Source organism: Poecilia reticulata, chromosome 3 (genome assembly GCF_904066995.2).
Source record: "Poecilia reticulata chromosome 3, P_reticulata-male-v2, whole genome shotgun sequence".
NCBI classification, from domain to species: domain Eukaryota; kingdom Metazoa; phylum Chordata; class Actinopteri; order Cyprinodontiformes; family Poeciliidae; genus Poecilia; species Poecilia reticulata.
In genome coordinates, this window is record NC_088832.1 from 16275635 (window position 1) to 16298640 (window position 23006).

Sequence of the window (23006 nt, forward strand, 5' to 3'; positions counted from 1 at the left end):
ATTAGGCATCAATGACTTATGGTTCCAGTTGCTTCCACATCTTTATGTAGCCTCAGACTACAGAATACTGATATCAGGACTCAATGGGGACCTCGCCATCTGTTGCTGGACTCCATGCTCCTCTCTGTAATCACAGAGGCGTCTTTGCTCTGAAGCTGTTTTATGACAGTACGGCCTAAAATCTCGTTCTCCCCTCACTCTCCACAGCTATGGCAGACTTCCATGTGCAGCCAGAGTCGGTGCATGCTGAAGAGTCTGGCGTGGCTCGATTCCAGTGCCAGATCCATGGTCTGCCAGAGCCGGTTATTAGCTGGGAAAAAGACAGACGCCCAGTGGACACTACAAATGAGAGGTTGGGCTGAGCATGATCTGAGGTTGTCTTTCAAACAGTATTACTTTTTGTCAACGTCCTTCACCTGACTCTTTCTCTCGTGTAGGTATACACTGCTACCAACAGGCGTTCTGCAAATCACAGGGGTGCGTGGAGAGGACAGCGGAAAGTTCTGCTGCGTGGCACACAACAGTGCTGGAGTAAAACACAGTGCAGAGGCTCTCCTGACTGTTTCAGGTTATTACTTGCAGACTTGTCTCTCACGTGCTATGTTTTCTTCCCCTCGCCATAAAAACTCTTAATTAAGCAGCGTAATGTGCTTTCACCTTTCTTTGTGTACATTGTGTTAACGCACCGCATAAAATTCGTGGGAAATACATTGACGTTTTTAGCAATAAGGTGAGAACATGTGAAATAAAAAAACTTTGATAATTCAATACACATAAATATTATTGAAAAGTTCATGTTTTTCCAGTAATTAAATTGACAAAGTGAATTACTTTTGTTCATCACAGAGACATATGGTTTAAAAAATTAATTCTGTTAATTAAGGTGATTTTTCCACCCCACCCCAGTTAAACAATAACTGCACGAGGCCAATGAAAACATTTTTAATTCAGAAATATGGGCTTACTGAAAATTATATATTCAGATTGTGACTGTATATTTAACTAATTAACAAAAAAGCAATTTAACCATACCAACTTCAACTCTTTTTCTTGCAGGCTCTCAGTCGTCTGTTTACCAAGAGCCTGTGATTCTGGTCGGCCCGGAGAACCTTACCCTCACTGTTCACCAGACCGCCATCCTGGAGTGTGTTGCCACGGGATATCCTCGCCCCATTGTGTCCTGGAGCAGATTAGGTGAGAACAATACCTCATCAAAGCACAGAAAAGGCTGCAGCAGTGATGCACTCTGCATGTTTTTTGTTTTTATTTTGAGGAATTATCTGCTAAGATGAAGTACATTTGATTCAGCTGAACCGCAAGGGGCCACGTCCTGGTGGGTTTGTTTATCCCCGGTCGCCCCGCTCTGTGTGACGCGTATGTGTACACAGAATGCGTTTCAGACAGTAAATCTATTGTGTATACACAAGGCAATGGGTCTCAACATTAAGCCTCAGGGCTAAACATTATGCTTGACTCCGTACTGATAAATATGTGCTTCATCTCCTCATGAAGTTGAACCTCTCTTCGAAGCGCAGGAGAGCCTCTGAGTAATTGCAGTGAGGTGCTGAGCCAGATACAATTAGTTCCTCCTCCCTACATGTTTTTTTCACCCTTACTATCACTCAGAGTCTGTCTCAGCCAATTTTTCAGCCTCCTATCTGTTTTTTTTGTTTTTTTTAACCTATTATCCCGTCTGATTTGCTATCCTAAATGTAAATTGCTGCCCCTCCCAAGAAGTCAGCCGTAATCAGATTGACAGTATTGCCTTACACAATGCTGCCAGAATGAAATGCTAACACGATGGGATTTGTGAGTATTAGATTATAGCAGGGAGACTTGGATAGGCTGCAAAACGAATCTGATAGTTTCACATCAGTCTCTCCTTAATGCTAGAGTTAGTATGTTGCTATTCATTGAACAGCACCACCTGCTAGCTTGTGCTCTTTCTTTCCTGACTCTAAATTAATTAGTGGTTGGCAGAGGGAAGGTAATTAAGTGGAGTAAAGGGAAGGGAAAAAGGAATACATGCAGTGGAAATAAAACAAAAATGCTTCTCTTGTGGCAAAAGGTCCAATGAATCGTTAGTTCTTTCTGTACTTAGGTGATAAAAATCAATAAAGCCAGAGTTTCTCAAATCCAGACTACAGTCAGGAAGCTAACAGTGTAGAAAATATGTACGGATGGGCAGAATTGGACACGTAAAATTAAGGAAAACTGTAACTGTAATCACAAAGCGCAGTATCAGCAAAACTATTCAACCAGAGGATTTTGACACAGAGGAAGGACTCCAATGTTTGCTTGCCATTTCTGTAAACTCCTGTCTCAGCACAGATGCTCAGCAGGCGTGATTTGAGTTTACTGAAGTCGTTTTGTGGCGAGTCGGATTGACAGAACTCCGTGTGCTTTAGGATATTGTAGCAGCTTTATAAAACAAATTTAACCTTTTGATGGAGCAGAGAAGACAGCCCACAAACTCAGGGAGCAAAATATAAATTATCAAAAAGGGTCCTGAATATACTTGGTGAGGAAGTTTGTTGGAACACAATCACAGAACTGTTGTGGATCATGAAATACTGAAATATGTTTTAAATTTATATGTTAAACTTGGGGGGCTGCACAGTGGCGCAGTTGGTAGAGCTGTTGCCTTGCAGCAAGAAGGTTCTGGGTTTGATTCCCGGCCTGGGGTCTTTCTGCATGGAGTTTGCATGTTCTCCCTGTGCGTGCGTGGGTTTTCTCCGGGTACTCCGGTTTCCTCCCACAGTCCAAAAACATGACTGTCAGGTTAATTGGCCTCTCCAAATTGTCCCTAGGTGTGAGTGTGTGTGTGCATGGTTGTGTGTCCTGTGTGTCTCTGTGTTGCCCTGCGACAGACTGGCGACCTGTCCAGGGTGTACCCCGCCTCTCGCCCGAAACGTTGGCTGGAGATGGGCACCAGCACCCCTCCCGACCCCACTGAGGGAAAAAGGGTGCAAGAAAATGGATGGATGGATGGATGGATGTTAAACTTGGCAGTTTCCTTAGTTTTTTCAGGATTTTTAAGAGGTTGACAAAAACATTAATTAACAGAATATACAATGTAGTGATTTTTAATTACTTGTTTTGAGTAAAAAATTTATTTGTTTTTTTAAGATAAACAAAAAAAACATGTTACTGTTTCTGAAATTAATTTTGTTCATTTCATTGTATTTATTTGAGTTGGTGAAGAGGGACATTGTTTATTAAAAGCATCTTTGAAAAACTCAAATCTAAATGAATTGCAGCCAAGGGTGATTTTCAATGTTTGTCACCTTGCCTGGTGTAAATTTTAGACTCTAACAGATAAAAATGGTGCACAAAAATCCGAGTAGGACGGCGAAGTCCTAGCGCAAAAATTCGCGTGACAGGTGGACGGAGCCTTGTGCTGCAAGGTTGGAGACCTTGTCCTGTTAGGCGACGGGGCCTGAATAATACCCGTGTTAAACGGACGGCGGAGTCCGGCGACGCCAGGCGCTTAAATTCCGTAACAAAAGTATGTTTTTATCTTTTTTAATCTTTTTTTTTTTTTTTTCAAAATCTGGCTCTTTCTTACTGTTTATTCAATGTCACATGCTGTTTTTATTTTTTCTTTAATTATGTAAAGCACCTTGAAATGCCTTGCTGCTGAAATGTGCTATAAAAATAAAATTTGATTGATTGATTGATTGATTGATTGATTGATTGATTGTACTTATTCACAATAGGGTTAAAGAATATGGTTATTGTTTACAAAGTAAAAACATTTGGACTTGCCTTCAAGAAATTTGAACATACAGTTTGAGAACTACAATGGAGCAATCCCATTATAGCATGTCATATTGATCATTTCTTTCACCTACATTGATATAAAACATAATAAAGAACACATTGAATCTTCGACTCCTTCCTGTTCAAGTGTCCAGCATGGCACCAATCAGCCGGCCTTGCCGCTTGGCCTTTTAGCACATCAGATCATTCAGGCTGCAGAAGAAAGTCATAGATGGGATTTGGATGCTCCCTTGGCCTCACAGCTAATATCAGAGGTAGATTGAAGTCATTGTTGGGCCTGGCACTGTAGATAGGGAGCATGGGGAAAGTGTGAGCTTATCACGTAATTGCAGTGAGAGCAGAATGGGATGGCAGCTATGGCTTGTGTAAGGAAATAGAAGATTACAAGTGTGCTCCTATAGTTTCTTGTCCCAAAGTGGCATCTGAAATATTTTCATAGGTAAAAAAGGAAGCATGTTTAGTAGAAAATTTAATCTGGAGCAACCTCAGACAATATGAATGGAAAAGAAAATATGCACAAACTCCACTTAAAAGATGGCATCAAAAATAAGCTTATAAATATATGTGGATCTTTATTTGTCAAACAGATTTTAAATTATCATAATTAGGGAACGTGAAAGAACAAAGGCACAGAGATCTTCTTAAAGTCAGGGAGCAGCACAGGGGAACTAGAATCTAGGAATGAAGGATTTACATGAGGAGAATCCAGTACAAACACTGAGAGGCGTTTATACACCCACAAAGGTGTAGCTATCAGGAGACAAGAGACAGCTGGAGGTTTAGGAGGAAGCTGGACATCAATCAAAACTCAAATGCACAAAAATTCAAAACAAAACCAAATACAAAGAGGTGAGCTGAAAAGGCTAGATCTAAATAAAGTAAATGACAAGGAAATAATCATAATACAAAACCCAAGTACTCCAGAATTGTGATACAAATAGAGCTTTGCCCTACAGTGTTTCAACCAACCATGCAACCGTGAAAAAATTAACAAGTGGAAACCGCTGCACTCAAAGATCAAGTAAAAACTTTGACCTTCCTCCTCACGTCTGTTGCATCAGCGCCATCTCCACATTATAATGCTGCGCCTCACTCGCTGTGGAAGCTGCATCCTTGTGGGACAGAAATAGCACTTCCACTGTCAGCTGGTGGTCGTATTCTTGCATTTTGTTTCGTTCTTGCTCATGCTTTTAAACCTTCTCTAATCCTCACACACACACACACACACACACACACTCCTGATAATCCCTGACACTACATTAAGATATAGCTGAGTAACACCTGCCCCGCATAGTGCCTTCTTGTCTTTGTGAACTGCTCTCCTTTATCTACCATCTCTGATCAGATGGCCGACCCATCGGAGTGGAGGGAATTCAGGTGCTTGGAACAGGAAACCTGATGATCTCAGACGTTGGTGTGCAGCACTCTGGCGTTTATGTTTGTGCTGCTAACAAACCGGGGACGCGCGTTCGCAGGACGGCTCAAGGACGACTAGTAGTCCAAGGTGAGTTCTCGATAAAAAGCGTTTTCCGTTTTAGTAATTCCTGTTTTTTTTTTTTTTTTTTTGCATGTGGCCAGGTACAGCTGAGGTCACAGAATACCGTACAGCTCAGAATGAAGCTGCATGATTACCATGGCATTAGCAGAGTCTTTTATGCCTTAAGCTGAGGCAGTGTCTCCACCGTGATAAATGGGAAACCTGTGTGACAAGTGTGCTTCATGTAGGTGTTCTTTAATTTAAATTCTGAGCTAGTGGGTGGCTTCAATCTCTCATACTTATGGTTTTTGCATAACTCTACCCCAAGGGGGGAAATGCAAGCATATCTTAAATTAATGTTCTCCCAAAGTACAGAAGCAGTTGCTGTTTGGTTTTGGGCGTTCCCAAGTCACCTAGGATGAATTTCTGAATTTCATAAGCTAAAAAATTTACAAAATATCAAGCAGCTTCAACAAAGCTAAATTACTCAAAAGGTCAGGATGCACAATCTTCAGTAATGGCAGAGCAAAAATGATCAACTACCTAGGTAATTGTTTAGCATCATCCATCAATCCATTAACATTAACTAACAAGGGCTTAGTAGGTAATCACATCTCCAGTATGACATGAACAAGTCACTTCTCTAAATTATACTGCCAAGCTGTATGTAATCACTCAAACAATGAATGGAGATAAGAGCAACTTTTAATAGTGTTAGCCATTAAATGAGAGCATTCTATCAAAAGCAGAGTAATAAATTTATGGAGGTAAGTCTGATTACATCTTTTATGGCAAATGGCTTTTTTTTTTAATAGTGAGAGCAAAGACTGCTCTTCATTTGTGGGCGCAGAAAGCGCCGCGACACTGGCTGATTACAAATGAGACTCGGGTTTTGAATGGATGGGAGCTCAGAGAGAAAAATGTGGATTCTGTGAACATAAAAATTAAAAGTTTGAAGAATGACATTTTTCTTAAACACATTTTATTTTTAAAAGCATTTATTAATTAAAGATTTTTAATTAAAATACAAATTTTTCTCCTTCTGCAACGTTTTCTTATTTTTTCATTACAATGTTTTTCTACAGATATTTTCTCACAATATCCAAGAGTGGTTATCTGTTTTTCTAAATATGAGCCGCATATGCAGTCAAATTACTCATAAAATGAAATATTTTATCTATTTAAAGTGTCATGTGGTTTGATCTTCCAATCAAAAATGTGTTTTTTTTTTCTCTATGGCTCTTGAAACAAGCCAGACTATATCTGCCGTTAGCAGATATCCTCCAAGCAAACACATTATGCCTACAATTAATATTTCTATTAATGGCTTTGTGAACAATTACAGAAAGAAAATATCTCTGTATTATAATTTCTGCGTAGATTGGTGATGAAGTGTGTAATAGAAAACCTATTTTTCTCATTCTTAATATCATCCTGTCCTTTTTCTTTATTTTATTGCATTTTATTTCTTTTCAACACCCAGGTCTGCCGTCTTATTGCACTGCATTTAACACAATGACGGCAAGGATATTTTTTGTTCAATCCCTTTTGACTCTGCAGCAAGGCCATCTTTAAGTGACATTGTAACTACACGCTGTAAACAACGCAGCCGTAGTGGAACTGTATAGATGTATCTGAGCTTGGTTTTAATTTGTCACACAAGAAACTTGAAACATTTTAAAATCCTTAATCCTGATGTATAGTGAGTCTTCAGCCCTTTGGAGCTGACTTGTTTATGTACCTAAAGATTTTGTTTAGAAGCGTCCATGTGTGCGTTAGCTGTTCACATCACTGTGTCTCGAAGGGGTAAGAGGTGAAAGATTGATGTTTGTAACTAAAAGGATGGTGGCCCTGTGCATTAATTGTCACCAAGAAGGAAACAGTCAGCCACTACCTTGCTCACAAATTGATCAAATAGACCACACTTTGCTTCGGCCCATCGTGGTATTGATCCTAATCAATATTTCATTTCATCAGCCTGTCAACTCTAAGGCACTCTCTGGCCTAGCTGGGGACAGCATCTGAAAGCCATAGATGTTAATTATCTGTCAGTTTCTTTGGTTTTTTGTCATTGATTTGTGAAAACAAAGCAGTTCTGTTAACTTCAGAAAAATGTGTGTCTTTGCCGCGGTTTAATATGAGACAACAATGCTTACTGCATGTCCTTGAGGAATTAGACGATTACTTTGTGGAAATAAGCCACTTAACACATTCGCGGGACTGAGTTTCAATAATTATCCATTTGTAACACAAGTTCACCAGTAAAAAAAAAAAAAAAAAATCAAACTAGAGTAATGCAGACAAGGGTACTTGCAAAATCATCACATGTCAAGAAATAGAAAATTATATTGGGATAATTTTCTGGTGCAGAAACAGACTCAAAGAGGAGTCAAACTGTTGGGACCAGCAGTGAAAAGCAGGATCAAGATAAATGACTTGTGCAGATGATTTGACCCGCACCTTTAGAGGTGCAAATCAATATCATCCTGTGCTCCCGGTGATCTCTGCCTTTGAGTTTGTCAGCTTTAAAAATAAAAACTGCAAGAGTGGAAAAAAAAAACAAACAGGCACTATAAGGCTTGGATACAAAGAGATAAATGAAAGAAACGTCTTACGCTCTCAACTTTCTCCTTTATTTCACTGCCCAGAGGCACATTTGCTTTTTCTTTGGAGGAGTGGAAAAGCATCAGATAATGTTTGGTGTGAGAGGATAGGAACAAGAATAAAGGCTGAACAGCAGGGAGGAAAACCAGAGAGGAACTCGAAACAGTCTGGACAAAGAAAAACAAGATACTAGGAAAACAATAATAACTAAAACAATATCAAATATATTAATATATATATTAAATTATTTTGTTCCTGTTCTATACTTTTGTTGTTGTCAATATGTCATTTGATGCCAAATGTTGATGCAACTATTCCCTTGGCTTACTGCTCTTTTATTGCAAAGGTTTATTGAAAGAGAGGCATCTTCATAACATTGAACTGAGTTGTTTATGTTCTCACCAACATGTTAAATAGTTTCATCTTCATCAGAGATTTTTCTTTAGAAACAAAATGTCAAAATAAATCAGTTATATGGCTGAATGTATTATAGTTTTGAGTTTGAACCTGGTCTGCATGAACAAAAGCATCTCATTAGCATCCCAATAAATAGGCCTACTTTTAATGTGATTTTTCTTTTAAAATTTGATAGAAAAACACAAGCATGTTGAATGATTTCCTGTTGACACACTATAGAGTGAAATTAATTAAAATTATATATATATTTTAAGTAGACGGTAAGTTAAATATTACAAAGCTAATTGAAAGCTATAGATAAAAATGAACAGATATAAAACCTTATCAACATGAAGTTATTATGTTGTAGAGTTTGTTTTTAAGGGTTTTTTTATGGCCCCAATATTGTTCTTTTTCTTTTTTGTTTGTTTTTGACGAGAAAATGAGTAAACAGAACACTCTTTGTTTCTCGGGATTTATTTTACTCAATAACTTAAGAGAAAATGTTTTTTTTTTGTTGATTTTTTTTTTTTTGGCAAGTTTGTTTCATCACAGAACTTTGAGCACAACTAAAGCAGAAAGCATTGCTGATCCCCGTTTGTTTTTACTAAGGTACAATGCAATCATGGTAGTAAAAACAAGACACACAACAGTCATGAAAATGCTAAAAGCAGAAAAAAATCCAAAACAATGCTCTCCATTAGACTTGTTTCTTTACACAATGATATGTATAACTATCCATCTGCATAAACCCAGAGCTTCTGGGCTGTGTGAAGACTCACTCTGGGAGTGTATTTGAATATTTATTTGTGTACTTTGATATATAGGTCCAGGGTAAACTTTTTTTTTTTCTGTGCCAGCAGTTCTCCCGGACTAATTTAGCCGTCATTCCTGTCGGCTAAATTTACAGCTGTTGTAACTTCTGCAGAATATGTCATGTTGTAAACTCGTCTTGTCATGGGCATTTTTATTATTTTCCGACCCCAGTGAGACTTAACACTAGCCCCAAGATACTCATTTTATCTAATAAGAGCAAAGACACACAGGCAAAACCTTGTTAGATCAGTCAGCGAAATTATTAGCCAGCAGTGCCCATAAGTCTGCATAAAACCACTAAAATATGAAATAGCACTTTAATATTGCTATTTCATTATCCTGTCAACAGTGGGGTATAAACCTTAAAGATATCCTTTTGCAAAATATGTGCATTTGTTTTTGTCCCCTGGCTGGGTTTTTTATCACAAAGAAACCTAGTTATTAGCTTAAAGGCAGCTATAGGTCTAAACCGTTCCAGCTGCAATTGAAAATATTTGTACACATACAGCTTTATTAGATAGACCTTTACTTGTATTGTGTTGCACTGAGTCAATATGAGGGCTGTGTTTCCAAAATGCAAATTAAGATCTGGTGAAAGTGGAGACAATTGCAGTCATGTCGCTCATTTTTCAAATCTATTATCATCCAATTTTAACGAGCCTGTGTGATTCGCATCCTCGGTTTTCTGTTATTTGCTGACAGCAGTGGCAGTCTGTGTGGTCTTCTACTGTCTCAAACCATCTGCTTCAAAGTCCGACGTTTGGAGATGGCATTCCACATTCTGGTTGTAACAAATGGCTATTTGAGCTACTGTTGCCTTTCCAAAACCATTCTCCTCTGACTCCTTTAGCCCATATGGCTCCAACATAGACTTCATATCCAAAGTCACCTTCATTTCTTCCTTTGCCATATATTTTAACAAGCTGTGACAACAGATCCAAATTTAAGATATTAGCTTGGATAAACTGCTAGACAAATAAATAAAATTATGAGTTAGCCATACATATTGACACAAATTTAATATTTAATAGAACGTAAGAGGCTGTATTATGAGCAACATTAAAGATATATATATATATAATTATTTTTTTATACTAATAAAACAAGAAACTTTTGGATCTCTGATCAAACTAAGCTGTTGATTCACCAAATGTATGATTAGCATAATGTTCTCTGTGTTCATTCATGCATAAATAATTAGGTGTAATAAATCTTTGATATGATTGAACAGACTGGGAGCTGCATTTCTGCAGGAGACAACAGAAATAAATAAACTTTAAAATGAATTAAATGAAACGATATGTAAATTTAGTATGTAAATAACTGAAAAAAAAGATTATTAGTAGCAGAATAGCTATGTGAAGAATTTAAAACGGGTATTTAAAACAAATTAGAAATGTTGTGAAGCAGGTTTTACATGGTCTTACTTTCCTTCTTTTATCCTTCTGTTTACCTCCCTCCAGTCCTTTTTATTTACCTATTAGAGCATCGATCCTTTGTCTTTCATAATCAAGGTAATTGACCCTTGCCTGAATTATAGATTTAAGCCAGTATTTACACCTCAGTCCTATACCCTAGGCACTTATATTTTTTCTCACACCTGCTCTCTCTTCCATTGCTATCTTGACACCTCAGGACCGAGTCTTTAAAATCGTAATATTTTAAGTACCTGGCAGGTTCGCATCGCGCCGACGTGTAGGGTTGAAGGAGCAACGTTGTCTGACCACGTTCTCGGTTTCTCTTTCAGCTCCGGCAGAGTTTGTTCAGCCTCCGCAGTCCATCGCTCGACCAGTTGGCACCACTGCGATCTTCACCTGTCAAGTGCAGGGTGAGCCTGAGCCTCAGCTCACCTGGCTGAAGAACGGGCAGGTCCTGGAGCCAGGGGGGCATGTTAAGCTCAGGAACAACAACAGGTAGAAGAATATTAGTCTCTGCATTTATGGGTCTCCGTTTATAAAATGCTGCGTGCATAAAATGTTGGAATTGTTTGAAACAATTGATTTCCAATTAACATAGTCAGCAATTGTTGGCTGAATCTTTTTCTGCGAACAACCCAATAATTCGCCATTTAACATGGGAGCAAAACATTTTATGCAAAGAGTAAAGATTGAGTTCTTTACTCAGAAAAAACATTCTAATAATCTGATTAAAACCAAATATTTTATATAAAATCCCCTGAACATCCTGATGCCAAATGCCACTTTCAACTTGGATGAGCCTCAAGGTTTATGCCTAAGTGAGATGTGTTTATTAACTACAAAGTGTGTTCAAGGCTCCATCTGGATGCTACTACGGTTACAGAGTACCAACTACGCAGGATGGGAAAAACTAAACAGGCTGTGCAATTCATTGATTTCTTCTTTTGTGATACCCACTTTATGCTCCAGGGTCACAGGAGGGTTGGAGCCGCTCCTATTTCTCACTTATTGAGAAGGCATGTATACAGGCTTAAAGATAGTTAAGTAGATATTTGATGGTTAAAAAAAAAAAAAAACAATCAGTACCGTCTACTGGCAGACTCCAATCCATACTGGGATATATACCAGAATTTGCCTTTTGTAGTTAAATTTAAGCCACTTTTTAGACTTTGTCTCTGTTTTGGTCCTGTTGCGCTGGACCTGTTGCACCCCCGTCTACTTACTGCAATGAAGGGCTCCTTCGCCTCCCCATCCAACCCACAGTGAACTTAGAAAATCTGAAATTTGATAAATGCCTGTGAGATATTTTTAAAAATGTTGTATTTAATCACTTCTGCTCCCTGTCCTACTCCTTGTACGCATGTGGTTTGAATCTTTTTATGTGTCCATTGTCTCCATCCTTCCCCTAAATCCTCTTGTGACATGATTGGAAACTGAACTTTGCATGAATATGGGTGGGTCAAAAACCCATTTTAAAATGAGCTTTTGATGCAAGTTTTTTTTTTTTTTTATGGCTTAAGGCACATCCAAAGTTCAATTTTCCCAGTTGACCCTGGCCACAGTTATCCAAGTACATCATTATTTATCATGAAAGAAGAATGAAGTAAATGTATTGAATGAAATATGCTGGAGAAAAAAAAAATCAATGCTTACACTCCGCTGCAGTGAGTGAAAGGATCAGACATGCCCATTGCTCACATTCATTTCTCCACTCCTACTTGCATCTACTACCCTGTATTAGTGAGACAGATGGAATGAGAGAATGCTAAAGGCAGAAAGAGAACAGGAAAGGAATGGATGAGAAGCCCGACTGAAATGTTGAATTAAAAAGGGTGGAAATGAACGAGCGCTTGAGGGAGAAACGATGAGTCTGCAGGAAGAACAAATGGGCAAAGAGGAAGAGAGACCTGAAAGATGGGATGAGTAGTCGGAGCGTCACTTCGTTTCCTCGTCCCTCCGTTACAGATGACCCGCTGTAATATGAATCCCATGCATCACAAACTGAACTCTGTGATTGGGTATAGAGGCAGACCTCAGCTTGAGCTCCACCATTAGCTAATGAGCCCATAAACTCAGCTAGGTGGCCAAGAAATGTAATCAGGCGTGTGGAGAACAGAGCAGCTTCAAGAGCATCTTAAGACTGTGTCACTGAACTGCACAGTGGGTGGAAAGAACATGAAACAACGTCATTCTTTTTCACAGCTGGGTGCAATAATGCAGATGTGAAGGTGTTTAAAGCTGTTCAGAAGATTGCGCTCGCGTCCTGGGAGATAAATTGTTGTCTGCAGAAACACTCTGAATGAACCAAACTGAAATTAACACCAAACTAAATGTTTATTTGAATCCTTGTTGGTGGAAATCAGTATTTATTCATTTTTTGCTATTTTCTTCAAACGTTGATCTTTATAATATTAAGATTGCTACATCTTTAAGCAGTCATGAATGTTGGGATGATGATGTCTTGACGCTGTAAGCTCCTGACTAGTTAATTCACAACATTTAATATAATTGGATGTGCACCTGATTTCTCTTAAGGTAACTCCTAAAACACTGATTCTCTTATTTTTCTTAGAGCATAAATACTAACTTCTATTTTTAATGGGGGAAATGTTACATTTGATCAATTTTCAAAATAATACGAAGCAAACTTTTGTCGGTTTGTTTTGGATGGTGAAATAAATGTTAAAAGATTAAAAGATGTGTGTTAGTAAAGATTAAAATGGTGGGATATAATTATTGAACATTAATGTGGTATTTTAGACCTAAAGACAAACAGTCTGGCTTTGGAATCATATGCAGAGTTAAAGCTGCACTAGATGCTGGTGATTAGATGAGAAAATGTTCGGCTCAGTCAGTTTTGTCTCGCCTTTTGGATTTGCCTCCACATCTTTAAAATTGACTCAGACTTTGAAACAAACACTTGCAAACATCTGTGTCATAGTTGTGGATGGTATGTATTGTGCTTCGATCCTCCACTTCTTTGTACAACTTTTGTAAAGGCATGTTGAAGAACAGCTTCAATATGTAAAAAGTTCCATTAAAGTCCAAAGCTTTTAACGTCGGGTGAACGATGCTGCATTTCTGCAATAACTCACACTGACTGTTAAAATGTTGAACATATTCTTACAGTTTTGTTTGGTTTTCACCGACAATAATTTAACTATTAAACAAATCTTCTCATTAGTAACATTTGATTATGTTTTCAATCAGTTTTAGCCACACAGCAAAAATGTGTATAAAGGCATTAATACTAAAATGTTTGTTACTCTGCCTAGCAATTCAGTAAATTTTACATTTAACCAACGCTGTTGGAAAGCTTGTAGAGTTTCATCTGAAGTCAAATGTTTTAGAAATCAAAAAATATCAAATTAGATCAGGCACAAGTTACCTTCCAGTGGCACCCAAATCAAAAGTAATGACATGCAAATAAATTCAAGAGCTGCAGGCGGCACAGTTATCCAGCTCCACGTGTATATTCATGTATTTATGTACTCATATTATGGCTGATGGATTAGAGGATATGCAGTACAAAAACCCCTGTAGAAAGATTTTGATTAAGGTGGTGTGGCTCACATTACCATGAGTTTGTGTGCATGTACATAGAAAGACTTCTCCTCTTTGCCATTTCCCATGACTCTGACCTTCAAGTGCAAATCGGAAGCAGAATCGATTGTACGTTTAATTCACTCGCGCGTTTGCATGCGCATTAATCAAAAAAAAAAAAAGGCAAGCGTATATTTGCACAAATAGGCCAATCGTACATAGCCTCATTCATTTCACACACGTGCATAATCAAACATAAAAATTCACTATCATGCTGCCCTTTACCCCTCATCTGAATGCATAATCCACACACCGAGAAACGGAGGGAGTGAAGCTGGCTGAATGACAGGACAGAAGAGTCGACTTGGCGCTCATGGTGAATTGTCACACCTCACAAGACTCTGTCACACGCAGCAGCACACTCTCCTAAGCACAAACAAACACGCTGCTTTGTGAGGCCTTTCATTACCAGCCCCGACTGACCAGGCTCCTGTGAAACACGTTTTCTCAAAGCCTCTGCTAAAGCTGTTGCTAATTATGCATATGAGGGTTTACCTCATCCTCATGTCTGCAAAGCAGCAACGCATGATCAGCCAATACGTGCACGCTGTGATCTCTCATCAGACGGCACAACGATATGAGAGCTCGGTCGGCATTGTCTTAAAGTGATACTGTTGCCGATGACAGGAAATAATTCATGTGTAACTTGTTCCAAGTGAGCGTGTGAGCGGCGTGCTCTTTAATTTAATTAACGGCCGACATCTGAGAGAACTGCCTTCCACGCTAATGTGGAAATTTGTAATTAAAATGGTCTCAAAGTTTGTTTCCCTTCTTTTCTACTTTTGCCTGCTTTTTGGGGGGTTGTGTTTTCTCTCTCTTCACCCCATGTATTTCTTCCTGCCCCATTATATCAGGAGACGAGGCCTGAGCATTGGCCTTGACCTCTGACCTTCCTATAATCAGTCATATCCTTTGGTCCTTCCCTCCTTTCAAGGCACAGGCAGCTCCGCTCCCCTTCCCCCTCCATCCACACCTCTTCCTCCTGTTCTCTCTTTGTCCCCATATTTTCCTCCTTTTCACTCTCGCTGAATCCAGAACGGCCCCACTGCCTTTTGATGGGGCGCTGCTCGGAAACAACAGAGGGTAAACATGGACTAAGCAGCTGAACAACAGATCCTAAAACCCCACTGTCAGCTGCCCCTCCACCCTGACCCGCTGCCTCATCCGTCAATCTGTGAAGTGACCTCAAACTGATGAGTAAATGATGCCGTCAGCTTGTCAGGACAGGACAGCTTGGTTTAGGGCGCTCACAACAAGCGAACTGCCTGAATTCCAGACTTACGCCTCCCATATCCTTTCTTCTCTTTCGCCTTTCTTCCTTTTGTCCCTCACATATTGTGTACATCCAGGGTCTAATGTTGCATATCAATGTGAGCTGTGTGATTGGAATAATCATTTCAATTGCAAAGCGACCTTCACTGAGTTGTGTCTCGAGAGAACCATGAGAACTACCATAAAACACAGATGTGTTTCAGTTTTGGAAGTTAAGTTATGTACCGAACTTAATCGGGAAATAAAAAAATGTGTAGCATCATAATGAGCTTTAGAGGAAGCTTTGAAACTAAAATATTTCTATATTGCAGCTTGCTTTATTGAAAATATGATCATTTGGTTCAGGTGACACAAATTGACATTTGGGCTCCAGCCTATTTATTTCATTTGTTTTTTGAGTATGAGTGTTTTGTCTTGTCTTTTATTATTTTAAAGATGCATTTTTTCTAGCTTTTCTTTCTTGTGCTATGTGGTTTCTTTTTAGTTTCACTTTTTTTCCCTCATGATGTATAAATGAATAAATAAATAAATGTACTCATTTGGTTCAGAATTCTGTAAAATTGATATTTAAAATCTTTCCCTTCTTATGCTTCTTTTTTCACTTTTTCACAAGTGTTTGTAATGCAATTTGATCACATGAGTACAAACACATCCATAAATACGAACAAAAGTGTCACAGATTTTCTTTTTTTTTTATTGAATTATGGTTCATTTCCTTTCCACTAATAAAGTCAGATTTGCTGAATTTCCTGTTAGGAATAGAAGAACGACATCCCCAAAGTTTGAATATTAACTGGGAAAGTTGGAAATTACCCAACATTCCTGAGTTGGTATTCAATATGGCCTCTGCACATACAAAATTTAGTGCAAGTTGCAGGTATGAACAGCATACCCTCTATTTTTTTTAACATGTTCCTTTGGAGTGAAGACCAATACATTGATGTTGGCTTCCATTGACAATCTAAATTACCCCCAATAACATAAACAATCTGCCACTAGCTGTAGTTTTCTGACATGCATGTGTGATGCCATTCCCAAACCCTTGACACAAATCAAGCACACTAATGTACCAACTTGTACTCTTAACACATTTCTGTCGTTTGTTCATTTCTACTTAAACTTTCATGTCACAATAAAAAGTGTTTAACACCACATCTGAGCTGCGCTTCAGCCGGATATGATCACACGTCTGTGGCTTGTCACACACTTTTGAATGTTACTGTACCTTGTCAACAAGCAGAAAATCCCCCCCCCACTTCCTTTCACACACACAGGGGTCCATCAAGCCCCGGTGGCACCGGTGGTGCTTCCCGAGGGGCCTCCTTATTTTTCCTGCTTCTCTGGCATCTGGTCAGGCTGCCTGCCATCAAACACTCCATCCATCGCAAATATGAAAGGCTGTCACAAATATAATGGTTGATTGGCAAGCTGAGGCCTGGCGTACAGCCACCTTCAGGGTCAGAGGTGAGATTGGTTGGACCTTATTGACCTGATAACGATACAGATTGAATCCACCTGGCAGGCTGGGTGGAATAATGGCTGTTCCACCTCGCAGCCTATTCTGCCGCACATAGCTGTATCCCAGCACATCTATTTTGAAAAGGAAATGGAATGATTTAATTCTGCGTACTGACCCAGAAACTGAACCATACACCACTATTGAGTCCTGAGATGCCACTTCTTTTTTTTTTCCTTATGCCCCATTTTCCAGATCCAGGAGGTGTTGAAATTTAACCCTCCAGGCTGACATGCTGTTCTTCCCATAAATTACTCGCTGTTCCTTGGTGGAAGTTGGTGGCGTCTTGATAAATTTTGCTTCAACACTCCAAGGATGAATCTCGTCCATCAAAGGGAGATGACATTTTGCTTGACAGGCTCTTACAAACAGCAGGTGACAGATTAGGGACGTACTCTGAGAGGTTGAAATCATGTGCCACTCACTTTTCCTGTTTAAACTTAATGCACAGCAGAACCTAAATAAAAAAGAAAAGCCCTGCTAATCTCTTTAAAATGTCAGTCGGGGGGGGGTCTTGACATCAGCTTTATTTCAGTAGCACTTCTACGTAGCTCACTCTTTCGCTTGTCGCTGCTTGTGCTTTGTGAGTCTGTTCTTCCATATATTAAAGAATAAATAAAATAGTCTCGGCTTAAAATAGAGAAAAGAAACGTATGAAATCATAGGTTACTCCTCACCTCCATAGTGGTGAAAATGTTTCAATACGTTTGTGTGTTCTTGTCTTAAAACTTCCACACATAAGCGAATATGTATTGTGCATATCCATGCACAATCGCATACAAAGCTGCCTTATACGTTTTCTTTAAGAAGATATCTGCCATGTGAGTGGGAAGGCAACCAAGCAGAGATAGAACCACGAGGACAAAGAGCAGTGTGTGGCAGCAGTGCAGTAGAGAGTGGGGGGCATATATGCGTGTATGTGTGTATCTATAGGTACATGAATTCACATGTGTGCGCAGGCAGATGAAAGGTTTCACTGATGCAGGAAAATTACATTTTTTGAAACCCTGAAATGGGTGTATTGGATCCTAGGGGAGTTTCAGGACACGATGTATTCGGTTTGCATGAGTGAGGACGGTCCGTGCATTCCTCTGCTGTCTGTCACGCAGGAATTTGTGTCACAAATCTCTTTGCTCTCACTCAGCAGAGCACGAGGCTTTGTGCGCTTGACAGAAATAATGTCCCATTTACATTTTATGCTGTATCCTCTTCTTTTTCCCCAAGACATGATGCAATTACATTTAAGTCCATTTGCTTAAATGCAGACATTTTTATATTTGGACATTTATTAAATTATACACTGTTTCATAATATCTGAGCTGTGCTGTGACCAGCCAGTTTTAACATGCAATGCTGTGTCAGTTTCCGCCACAAACTTTTTTTCTTCTGTTTCAGAGTAATCTCTAATCTAATAAATGCCCATAACACAGTACAATATGATGACGGTGCTTTCATTTTTTTTCCCCCAGCAAGGAGCCACCAAATTGTTCAGAGCGCAGCGTACATGACATACAGTGCCATAACTCTTGAACGCATGCACACCAGCACTGAGTGATTCCACAAGGTTAGGTGACATTTCTGCCATCAGCGGTGTTACATCAACTTGATAGATTTAAATGGTCCACACCTCAGTGGTCCGCGTTCTGACTCACCTGGAAATTTGTCCTCATGAACCCCAACGTCATTTATTTATCACGGCTGCCACCAGGCAGCAGACACTACGATTGTGACACTGAAGTAGTGTGTTTGCAAGTTAACGTTCAAAGGGTTGGTGTTTTGCAAATAATAACATACAGTATGAATGTATAATATGCTGTATAGTGATATAATAATAATGTATGAATGTGAAAATATTCATACACCACTTACATTTTATTTTATTTTTTTACATTCACAAACTTCATTGTGTCTGATTAGGAATTAATGTCTTAGAGCTACCATCAGTGGTGCCGAATTTTAAATTAGAATGAAAATTATACTTTTTAATTACAGTTGAATTTACATGTATTCAAACACTGAATTTCAAATAGAACTAAAAATAAAAAAAAGAAAACTGTGGCTTTCATTTTATTTCGGATCCGTTTTTTTTCTGGTGCCTCTAAATGAGAACCAGTCCAACTAACTGCCTTCAAGAATTCACATAATTAGTACCTACTTATCATCTAGCATCTGTGGAAAAAATGTCTCTCCCATATTAGCATATAAAAAATAAATGAACACACCACACAAGTGATTGATTAATTTTTTTGGAACTTTAAAATAGAGCATATTGTGTTAGAATGTACCAATCCAAATCCAAATGGTAATCAGTGGAAAATCTTAAACTGTTATGCGAGTTCTCCATTCAATCTGATTGAGCTAGACCTTTTTTTTTCTCTTTTTTTTTTACAAAAATGTCAATACCTAAATATGCAAAGCTGATAGAAAAACTTTAATGTATTGCACGCGTTAATTAAACCATGTATGCTTTTTCTGACACGTCCAGTATACATGACTGTGTTGGAAAATTAATTTGTTGTTACACCATGGCAAAGTGTTCAAGGGTGGGAATATTTGGTCCGTGTACAAAAGGCAACTAATACACAATGTTGAATACTTGTGAAAGCACTGTGGTGTTAGTTTTCAGTTTTAGAAACTCAACTCTTCCATCTCTTTTTGTCTCTGTTTGCTCCTCCTCCACCTCCTCCTGCTGCCTCCACTGCTCTCAAAGCACTCTGACGATCTACAGCATCAGCCAGGAGGATGAGGCCATCTACCAGTGCATCGCTGAGAACAGCGCTGGCTCCACTCAGGCCAGCGCTCGGCTCACCGTGCTGTGGGCAGATGGACTGCCTGGTGAGCCCACCCAGGTGCAGGCCGAGGCCCTCTCCCCCACCACCATTCAGGTGTCCTGGAAGGAGCCCGACCAGAACACTCAGGACATCATCGGATATGTGCTCCACATTCGCAAGACATCAGGTAGGGACTGAAACAAGAAATGTATGTTGGTGCCCCTGTTGCTGTTTTTAAGAAGTATTTTTCCAATTCTCACAACATGAAGATTTGACACCGAGAAACCCCAATGAAAGGATGCAAACTAGGCAAATCCAGATTTTCTTTTGTTTTGTATTTATCTTTTTCTAGGCTCATTTTGTCACGCTGACAGTTCTGTTTACACTGAGAGTAGCTATTACTTACTGTGTGATCTGATTTCAAATTTAGAGCTTTAAGTAGTTTTATACAAATTCGGGAAACACTGATATCCAATCCAGATGAGCTTTAGCACCCAGGCGGCCGCATCTTTTCAGCACAGTGAATGTAATTGCACCTTGGGCTACAACAAAGAACATATAATGTGTCTTAACATATGTAAGAGATTCAGCAGAGGAGATCTTCTCTTCACAGGCATTTCAACAAAAAGTACTAAATATACATAAAACGGAGTCTGAATGCATCTCTTGCCAAAGCCTACTTGGCTTGTTCTGTCTTTATTTTTGCATTCAAAGTGAAGACGAAGACTTTGAGTGCAGTGCCAAAGCTGGAAGGTCATTCTTTGAGTCCTGGATGCTGCCGGGTGTAACTTCTGCTGCATGCTTATATCTGAGACTTATGCTGGTCTGATCTTCTGAACTGGCATTTTAATTCAGATCAGAGCTCGACATGAAGCGTAGGAGGACGGAAATGTGAGCTGCACAGACCCATGAGATGCATGATGGTGAACATTGGACATCTGATGGATGTCAGCGATTCAGACCTTTCTTTAAATTTCAAAAAGCAGAATGAAAACGGGAAAACCCAATAATTATTCAAGTGTTCGGTGCATATTGATTGAAAGGCTTGTCAAAGTCAACCATTAATCTTATTCCACTTTATCTTATATTCTTTAGAAAAAACTTTATTATGTGGGTTAAAAATGAGAGTGATGCATTGTAAAAGAGTGTCATGGTATGGATGTTTGTGTGGAATTACATTTTGATTTCAGGCTTAAAATGATGCACGTTTGTTATTGAATCACCAAACACATTTGTCATTGCCAAGACTAAGAGGTGTAAGGTTCTTTCACACACTGACACGTACACTTTCACTCGTCCAAAACCTGTGAGACTCACATCTGATGGTAACCTCAGTATTTCTCTAGGATGGGTAATTAAGGGCCCCGGGGAGGACCAACCCGTAGGATCTGCTGTAATTACCAGCAGATCGAATGGCCCAACAGACTGAGGAATGGATGTAGATAGCAGTTATGGTTGGGTCTGTCTGAATTAAAAGCAATAAAAATCCTGTAACCTGTCCAACTCTCCCGTTTACTCCGTTTATCCACTCATCACTCCACCCTGCAATTTACCCCATCATCGAATCTTTAGGCTCGCTGGGCCAAGCTGGAGTACATATTAACTCACAGAAGAACCTTTGTAAAATCAAGGAAGTGGACAATAATGACATATATCACATTTTTATATTATTTTTTATTTTCTCTCCTTTAATAGAAAACATTTTCATTTCGCCAGCCGTTCATCTCCTAAATTGGAACCTTTCAAAAGCATCTCCTTCTAACAGCATCTTCTTTCTCCGCCATCTTCTCCCTTCCAGACCCACTGGAAATGGAGTATGAGGAGGCGGTCAGTAAGGTGACACTGCAGCAGGTCATCCGTGACCTGGAGCCCTCCACCAGTTACACGTTCTACGTTAAGGCTTACACATCCCACGGAGCCAGCAAACCCTCGGAGAGTGTTGCAGAGAGCACTCACGGCGAGGGTGAGTTTGACTTGCAGAAGAAGCTCATCTCTCACCATTAAAATCACTTACCGCAGTGTGCAAGAGAGCAGGATTGGACCAATTACCCTGGGATTACTTCTTTAGTACCTTACACCTGATTTGTGACGCCTGCTAATCTGGTTTGGTTTGGCTTCAGTTTTGACAATTGTTAACGTCAGATCCAAAAGCTGATTACAAAGATTATTAAACATAGGAGATAATAAATATGATACGTACAAAAACAATGTATTTTTGACATATTGTTGATCACTTGCATTTAGTTTATTTTTCTAAATATTGAAAGACCAAGCAACTCCATTGTAGTTAGAAATTCAAGTATTTTTGTTAGTTTTCCATAAGCTGTTGACTAGTCTGTTTTTTTACGGTAATCCTTTTTCAACCAGTTCCCACCTGCTGCTGTTCTTCTGGCTGACATGTTGTTTTGCGTTGCAGTTCCCGCTCCTCCTTCCCTCTTCACCAAAGTGTTGAACAGCAGCGTTGTACAAGTAATGTGGGACTCTTCCTCCAAGATGGGCCCACATCAAGGCTTCAGACTCTACTACAGGAGAGCACACACACCACTGTTCGTTGGTCCCATCCACTTTCTTCGCAACATCACTCAGTACAACATCACTCAGCTCGGTGAGGCCCACTGCTGCACAGCAATTGAAAGTTATGATGCGGGGGGGTTGTGTTTTGTTGGCATTCAAACTAAGGTATTCTTAAGCTGCTACAATTGGGAGATGATTTGCCAAAATGTATTAACAATGGCACAATTTAATGTTTGCTCCAGAAAATAGTTGGATGATGAGCAAATGTAAATTCTGTATATTTTCTCTTCTAACGCACAAGACTTAAGGAGCCAGTAAATGTAATGCTTCTTCAGACTTTTTGTTGTGAAGTATTTTCATGGGACTTTGGCTGCTTTATGTACATCTTAGACACTCTCTACTTTCTAAATCTTGGCTAAACAAGAACTCTGATGCACTGATTCTCATTCTGTCCAAGGCAATTGTTGTTGTATTATTATTTTTTAATGCTGTATTTCCTTCATGGCTCATGCTGCAGTAACTACCATCACTTCAGAAGGATGGTAGTTAATGTCCTGCACAGTACTGCAGTGTAATCTAATGTGCTCAGAAAGATAAAAGTGAAAACAGAAAAGCACACCATTTTAGAGAAACAGCAAAAAAAGCATTTCTTTACCATAATAATGTTATTTCTCTAATCGTTTTGTTACAGATTAGGAAACATATTCTTTCTTTCCTTCTGAGAATAGGTTTAGGTTCCTGTTTGGTGTCCTGTGATGTAAGCACTGTTTTAGTCTATGAACAAATGTGCAGAGGGCCTTACACACAGAGTGGTATTATGCATTCTTTATAAAGTC

General features: G+C 39.2%; 1 protein-coding gene across 2 annotated transcripts in view; it reads left to right on the forward strand.

Annotated features, from left to right (window-relative positions):
- The window catches only part of igdcc3 (immunoglobulin superfamily, DCC subclass, member 3), a 64755-nt gene that overhangs the window by 33643 nt on the left and 8106 nt on the right, over positions 1-23006 (forward strand). For both annotated transcript variants that reach the window (XM_008405176.3, XM_081605145.1), the window contains 8 exons: positions 208-352; positions 438-568; positions 1057-1194; positions 5129-5287; positions 10824-10989; positions 19596-19843; positions 21455-21619; positions 22073-22261. In XM_008405176.3, the coding sequence (XP_008403398.1) occupies positions 208-352; positions 438-568; positions 1057-1194; positions 5129-5287; positions 10824-10989; positions 19596-19843; positions 21455-21619; positions 22073-22261 (1341 nt within the window). The remainder of the gene's footprint in view (positions 1-207; positions 353-437; positions 569-1056; positions 1195-5128; positions 5288-10823; positions 10990-19595; positions 19844-21454; positions 21620-22072; positions 22262-23006) is intronic.